The sequence below is a fragment of the Colobus angolensis genome, unplaced genomic scaffold, assembly GCF_000951035.1.
Source record: "Colobus angolensis palliatus isolate OR3802 unplaced genomic scaffold, Cang.pa_1.0 Scaffold151, whole genome shotgun sequence".
NCBI classification, from domain to species: Eukaryota; Metazoa; Chordata; class Mammalia; order Primates; family Cercopithecidae; genus Colobus; species Colobus angolensis.
In genome coordinates, this window is record NW_012114611.1 from 1,739,843 (window position 1) to 1,747,479 (window position 7,637).

A 7,637-nucleotide genomic window follows, 5' to 3' on the forward strand; every position below is an offset into this window, starting at 1 on the left:
AAACTTTGAGAGGTTGAGGAAGGAGGATCACTTGAAGCCAGTTCAAGACCACCCTGGGGAGCACAGCAAGAACCCATCTCTACAAGAAATAAAAATAGCTGGGCATGGTGGTACGCACCTGTAGTCCCCAGCTACTCAGGAGGCTGAGGCAGGAGAATCACATGAGCCCAGGAGCTCCAGGCTGCAATGAGCTATGATCATGCCACTGCACTCCAGCCTGGGCAACAGAGCAAGACCCTCAAGTCAGGTGGTTCATCTACCAGCCTCATACAACCAACTTTAACTGGATCAAGTATTTAAGTCAGCTAGATGTTTAAAATGGGAACATCACTTTTATTAACAATTTAGGGCAATACACATTTACAGAACACAAATAAGACAGTTCCAAGACAATGGAGTGTAAAAGTACAGCACACAGGTTAATACTCTTCACCCTCATCCTCTCCATCGGCACTATCTGCTCCAACCTCCTCATAATCCTTCTCAAGGGCAGCCATGTCTTCACGGGCCTCTGAAAACTCGCCTTCCTCCATCCCCTCACCCACATACCAGTGAACAAAGGCACGCTTGGCATACATCAGGTCAAACTTGTGGTCCAGGCGAGCCCAGGCCTCGGCAACAGCTGTAGTGTTGCTCAGCATGCACACAGCTCTCTGAACCTTGGCCAGGTCTCCACCAGGCACCACAGTGGGAGGCTGATAGTTGATGCCAACCTTGAAGCCAGTGGGGCACCAATCCACAAACTGGATGCTGCGCTTGGTCTTGATGGTGGCAATGGCAGCATTGACATCTTTGGGAACCACATCACCACGGTACAACAGGCAGCAAGCCATGTATTTACCATGGCGAGGGTCACATTTCACCATCTGGTTGGCTGGCTCAAAGCAAGCATTGGTGATCTCTGCTACAGAAAGCTGTTCATGGTAGGCTTTCTCAGCAGAGATGACAGGGGCGTATGTGGCCAGAGGGAAGTGGATGCGGGGGTAGGGCACCAGGTTGGTCTGGAATTCTGTCAGGTCAACATTCAGGGCTCCATCAAATCTCAGGGAAGCAGTGATGGAGGACACAATCTGACCAATAAACCGATTAAGGTTAGTATAGGTTGGACGCTCAATATCAAGGTTTCTACGACAGATGTCATAGATGGCCTCATTGTCTACCATGAAGGCACAATCAGAGTGCTCCAGGGTGGTGTGGGTGGTGAGGATGGAGTTGTAGGGCTCAACTACAGCTGTGGAAACCTGGGGCGCTGGGTAAATGGAGAACTCCAGCTTGGACTTCTTGCCATAATCAACTGAGAGACGTTCCATGAGCAGGGAGGTGAACCCAGAACCAGTTCCCCCACCAAAGCTGTGGAAAACCAAGAAGCCCTGAAGACCGGTGCACTGGTCAGCCTGCAAAATAAAAACGTTTCATTTTAGTGTCGCGAGACATTTGGTGAAACCTGCAGAGGACTTCTATAAATCTATGGCTACACCAATTCCAATTTTAAAACTCTTCTGGGCCAGGTGCAGTGGCTCACACCTGTAATCAACACTTTGGGAGTCCAAGGTGGGAGGATCATTTGAGCCCATGGGTTCAAGACTGATGATCATGCCACTACACTCCAGCCTGGATGACAGAGTAGACTCTGTCTCACAACGAAACAAAACAAAACAAAAGCTTCTAAGTGCTAAGTGATTCAGAGCAACTTTTCACAATCAAGTCCTTGAGCAGAAAACCTCTGCTAAGACTATTTTAAGATGAACTGTTTCCGCAGGCAGAGGAATCACAAGGTCTGGGCTTGCATACAGGACTCAAGTTTTGGTAACTGGGAGGGCAGCCTCTGGTTCCCTTGCTGTGGCCACAGAACAGGGCAGTTTCTTAGTTGGAGCGCTCCTAAGGGGCAGGCCCAGGACCACCAGCCCAGTACAGTGGATGTCTTATAAAGATTTGGCAGCTGCTTTCTGAGGTGGAACAGAATAGCCAAAGTTCTAACACCCTGGTACTGGAGTCAGGCTGTGTCAGGATCTGGCTATACCAGTTCCTTACTATATGTATGACCACATTTATTTCTCAGTTTTTCCATTGATTAAACGAGAATAGTAATCTACCTTAGGTTGAGAATTAAATAAGTACTTAGCATAGTGCTTGGCACAGTAAGCACCCAATATATGATACCAGGTACCAAGGAGTCCATTCATTTCAGGTAAAGTGACACAACCACAATTCCATGAGACCTCAGATTGTTGGGGATTTCTTCCACCTAACCGGGCTATTTTGGTTAGTAAATTGCTACTTCATGAAGGAATGATTTTGACCTTCCAAATAAAGTATTCTGTTGTAAACTCTTGCTTCTCCAAGTGATGGGGCTCAGATTTGTGAACATCTCTACTTAGCTCCCTCATAGCCTGTGGGTCCATAAACTACATGAGATCAATGCACAGGACAGACTCTCACCTACCAACTACACCCGTTAAGCCTCCTGTGAACCCAGTAAAGCTAAGGACAAATGCAATTATTTTGGCAGGCAATAAACCTCACTCTAGAACCCTAAATAGCTACTAGGTTTATTTGTCCCTAAAGGCAGGTCCTGATTTCCAAGTCAGTGCTTGTAACTAAAGCTTAGTTTTTAAGCATACGAAACATCAGTCCAGTTTTTCTGGGAAGACTACGTAAACATCTGAGGAAAGTATGAAGCCATGAATGATGAGGCCATTCTTTTTTTTAGAATGGAGCAGTCATGGTTGGGCTTAATACAATGGGATTTTCTTGACAAGTTACTCTGCCCAGGCCATCATGCTTGACCTCTGGTTAATTACTTACAAGCTGCCCACATGCCTAAGGAGCAAAGAGTCATCTGATTGCCAGGCTCTTAAAGTGATCCAAACAGCACACTTCATAAGGAAGCTCCCGACTCCACTTTCAGCTGTACTGGAAGTTTCCACTGTTGGCTGTTTCTTGTCAGTGTGACACTGGCTTCTTGTTCTCTGAACTTTATTGACATGAAGGAACCAGTCCAGATTTTTAAAAAGTGACTTTAATCAATTAGTTGTATGTAGAAGTCAGCCACCTACTCACTGTGACTAAGATGACCTCAAAAGGGGTGTCTCAGCTTGAATCAAAATAGGCTAATGAGCACTTACTCCTACCCCATAGTTGTCCCATAAACCCAAGACCATCTGGTTCAGAGATCCAATTAATTTAGTGAGCAGTTGCATTTTAGTTGCAATGCCAATAGTCTCATTTCAGTTGCAAAGAATGATTTTTGTAGTTTGGTCTCAGAATTGCAAAAGAAACTCTCGCCCCACTTTATTTAAAGTACTATATTTACCAGCTTGCGAATTCGGTCCAACACGAGGTCAATGATCTCCTTGCCAATGGTGTAGTGCCCTCGGGCATAGTTATTGGCAGCATCTTCCTTGCCTGTGATGAGTTGCTCAGGGTGGAAGAGCTGACGGTAGGTGCCAGTGCGAACTTCATCTGGAGAAGATGACGGGGAGGAGCAGGGGGGAGGGAAAGAGTGGGTGAGTGGGTGACCAGCAGAGCCCCCAGGATAGACCTCCTGTCCCAGCATCCTGGGATCTCACTTGGATTACTGAGGTCAACTCACCAATGACAGTAGGTTCTAAGTCTACAAACACGGCCCGGGGCACATGCTTGCCAGCGCCCGTCTCACTGAAGAAAGTGTTGAAGGAGTCATCTCCTCCCCCAATGGTCTTGTCACTTGGCATCTGGCCATCGGGCTGGATGCCGTGTTCCAGGCAGTAGAGCTCCCAGCAGGCATTGCCAATCTGGACACCAGCCTGGCCAACATGGATGGAGATGCACTCACGCTGTGGGAGGAAGAAAGGAAAATGTCAGGATATGATACATCAGATGGGACATTTAGGAATGATTCACACCTAATGACTGATTAACCTTCAAGACAGATAACTGGCTGGGCGCAGTGACTCACGCCTATAATCCCAGTACTTTGGGAGGCTGAGGCAGGTGATCACCTGAGGTCAGGAGTTCGAGACCTGCCTGGCCAACATGGCAAAACTGTGTCTCTACTAAAAATACAAAAAAAAATTAGCCGGGTATGGTGGCACACACCTGTAAATCCCAGCTACTTGGGAGACTGAGGCAGGAGAATCACTTGAACCCAGGAGGTGGAAGCTGCAGTGAGCTGAGATCACACCACTGCCCTCCAGCCTGAGTGACAGAGATTCCAACTCAAACAAAAAAAAGATAACCATCTTTCAGCAGGCCACTCCTGCTCAGGGACAATACTTTCAAAAGCAAAAATTTTTGAAGACCTAATTCAGCAAAAATGCCTTGGAAAACCAAAGATGTGTTCATGAACTACTCGGCAAGACCAGACTGTTGCATTGTAGCCACAGTAGATATGATTCCTTAAACTAAGGCAAAATTCCCCTTTCCAGCTCTGATTCATTCTCTGAATGATTGTGTAACTACTGAGCTCATTCTGGTCCTGCTTTAATCCTATTCTTTGGGAGACAAAAGCTTCTCCCTCCCTCCTTTAAAACCAGCTTAAACCAGCAAACTACAGCCATATGACTCATGAAGAAAATGCTGGCTAAGCAGCAGTTAGCCGTATTTTAAAAACTGTGGTCAGAGGCAGCTTTTTAACCATGTGGAAGAATCTGTTAGGAAGAACATTTTTCCTTCACCATCAAAACATCTCCGGGAGAGGGAAGACTATAATAATAAAGGCTAGAAATGTTACCAAGACTTTACTGTTAAGAAATTAGTTTCTGGCCAGGTGCTGGCTTACACCAGTAATCCCAGCACTTTGGGAGGCCGAGTCGGGTGGATCACGAGGTGAGGAGATTGAGACCATCCTGGCTAACACGGTGAAACCCCGTCTCTACTAAAAAAATACGAAAAACTAGCCGGGCGAGGTGGCAGGCGCCTGTAGTCCCAGCTACTTGGGAGGCTGAGGCAGAAGAATGGCGTAAACCCGGGAGGCGGAGCTTGCAGTGAGCTGAGATCCCGCCACTGCACTCCAGCCTGGGCGACAGAGCAAGACTCCTCTCCAAAAAAACAAACAAACAAAAAAAAAACGAGAATTACCCAGGCACGGTGGTGTGCGCCTGTAGGTCCCAGCTACTTGGGGTAGGCTGAGGGATGAGAATCATCTTAATCCAAACCCAGGAGGCGGCGACTGCAGAGATCTCACCACTGCACTTCAGCCTGGGCAACAGAGCCAAGACTCTGTCTGTCTCTCTCTCTATGTATATTTTTTTGAGGTAGACCAATTTAGAAGGGCCAGAGGGGCCAAAGCAAAATATGGTTAGAAGTTACCAAACCCACACCTGCTTAGTAAAATAAGGCAATAAACATAGAATCTGTACACACAGACTTAATAGGAAAACAAAATGGGTGTTTAGTATTTCATCATAAGTCAGATTAGCCACTTTGGAGACTGGCAGAGCACTCGGTAAGTTCTTAAAGGGCCTGGTCTCATAACCCAAGAGATAATAAAACCCTAATTACTCACAACCTTTGACCTCCTTCCCACCTATACTCCCCATGAAATAATCAAGGTCTCCTGACCACATCAGCAAGCTCAGTATCACCTGTGTCTACTCGCCCAGCTCCAGGTCTGTGGGAGAACAGGAGTAGTTTGTTCTAATGAACCCATGATTATTTACCATTGCATCATGTTTACCTTTTTCTTTCGAGAAAAAGTCTCGCTCTGTTGCCCAGGCTGGAGTACAGTGGCACGATCTTGGCTCGCTGCAAACTCCGCCTTCCAGGATCAAGTGATTCTCCTGCCTCAGCCTCCCAAGTAGCTGGGATTACAGGTGCCCACCACCATCCCCGGCTAATTTTTTAATTTTTAGTAGAGATGGGGTTTCACCATGTTGGCCAGATTGGTGTTGAACTCCTGACCTCAGGTGATCCACCCACCTCGGCCTCCCAAAGTGCTGGGATTACAGGCGTGAGCCACCACGCCTGGCATCATGTTTACCTTTAACTGGACTTTGGAAACGCCAAAGCCCCAAAAAACTGGAGATAACCAGATACCTGACCATGATGGCCCCCAGGCCCAAGGAGATAAAATATCTAAGATCCACTCATTTTAACAAAATGCTTCTTCTGTTTAAATGCTTCTTCTATTTTGGCACCCACAATCTTTCTTTCATTGCTCAGCCTAAACTGTCTTCTTGAAGCTTAGCAGGCAATGTCCTCGGCCACTGCCTTACCCTCCACTCTCCCCTGGCCACGTGGGAGAAAGTGAGGCACCGGTGGAGTCAATTGGTCTAGTGTTCACTGGATAAGCAGCTCTTTCCTCTCGTTAAAAAACAAGAAAATTTAACCAGTGTTCGCCGAAATCAGTCTGCTGCCGCTCTCCTGCTTTTTTTCTTTTTTAATTTTTAATTTTAAAAACAGAGTTTCACTCTTGTCACCCAGGCTGGAGTGCAATGGCACCATCTCAGCTCACTGCAACCTCTGCCTCCCAGGTTCAAGTGATTCTCCTGCCTCAGCCTCCTAAAGCAGCTGGGATTACAGGCGCTCGCCACCAGGCCCAGTTAATTTTTATGTATTTTTAGTTGAGACGGGGGTTTCACCATGTTGGCCAGGCTGGTCTTGAACTCCTGACCTCAGGTGATCCACCCGCCTCAGCCTCCCAAAGTGCTGGGATTACAGGCGTGAGCCACCGCGCCCGGCCAGCCAGTTTTGTATTATTAGTAGAGACAGGGTTTCACCATGTTGGCCAGGCTGGTCTTGAACTCCTGACCTCAGGTGATCCACCCGCCTCAGCCTCCCAAAGTGCTGGGATTACAGGCGTGAGCCACCGCGCCCGGCCGCTCTCCTGCTTTTTAAAGGGTCTCACTACTTTGTGAATCACACTTTTACCAGTATTTTTGGTATTGCTTGAAAAGAAACAAGTTGTACAGTGCGACATATACATGTATTTACATATGAGTTTCATATTTAAATTCATATATGTATTTTTGAGATAAGGTCTCGTTGGAGTGCAGTGGTGGGATCTAGGCTCACTGCAGCTTCCACCTCCCAGGCTCAAAAGATCCTCCCACCCCTGCCTCCCGAGAAGCTACAGGCGCGCATCAAAATGCCCAGCTAATTTTCGTATAGACGGAGTTTCACCGTGTTTCCCAGGCTGGTCTCGACCTCCTGAGCTCAAGCGGTCCTCCCGCCTCCGACTCCCAAAGTGCTGGGATTACAAACATACGCCATCGCGCCCGGCCTAAGGTAGTTGTTTTCAATACTTCTGGAAGCTTTATAGAGAACACTCAAGTTATGTATAATTTCACGTTTCTTGAAAACCGAACTAAGAACACATGGTACTAGTTTACTCTGGGGTTTCCGTTTTTTTTTTTGAGACGGAGTTTCGCTCTGTCGCTCAGGCCAGAGTGCGGTGGCGCGATCTCGGCTCAGGGCAACCTACGCCTCCTGGGTTCAAGCGATTTTCCTGCCTCAGCCTCCCGAGTAGCTTACAGGCGCGCGCCACCACGCCTAGCTTTTTTTTTTTTTTTTTAAGTAGAGACGGGGTTTCACCACGTTGGCCAGGCTGGTCTCGAACAAGTGCTGGGATTACAGGCGTGAGCCACCGCACCGGGCCAACTCTGATTTTATAAGAAAATATCCTTTTGTGGGCCGGGCGCGGTGGCTCAAGCCTGTAA

The 7,637-nt window shown here is 47.5% G+C and overlaps 1 protein-coding gene across 3 annotated transcripts in view; it reads right to left on the minus strand.

Annotated features, from left to right (window-relative positions):
- Positions 1 to 312: 312 nt before the first annotated feature.
- TUBA1C (tubulin, alpha 1c) overlaps positions 313 to 7,637 on the minus strand; it is a 65,209-nt gene continuing 57,884 nt past the window's right edge. For all 3 annotated transcript variants that reach the window (XM_011936187.1, XM_011936186.1, XM_011936185.1), the window contains 3 exons: positions 3,593 to 3,815; positions 3,314 to 3,462; positions 313 to 1,394 (listed from right to left, as the gene is read on the minus strand). In XM_011936187.1, coding sequence (XP_011791577.1) covers positions 420 to 1,394; positions 3,314 to 3,462; positions 3,593 to 3,713 — 1,245 coding nt within the window. In that variant the 5' untranslated portion in view covers positions 3,714 to 3,815 and the 3' untranslated portion in view covers positions 313 to 419. The remainder of the gene's footprint in view (positions 1,395 to 3,313; positions 3,463 to 3,592; positions 3,816 to 7,637) is intronic.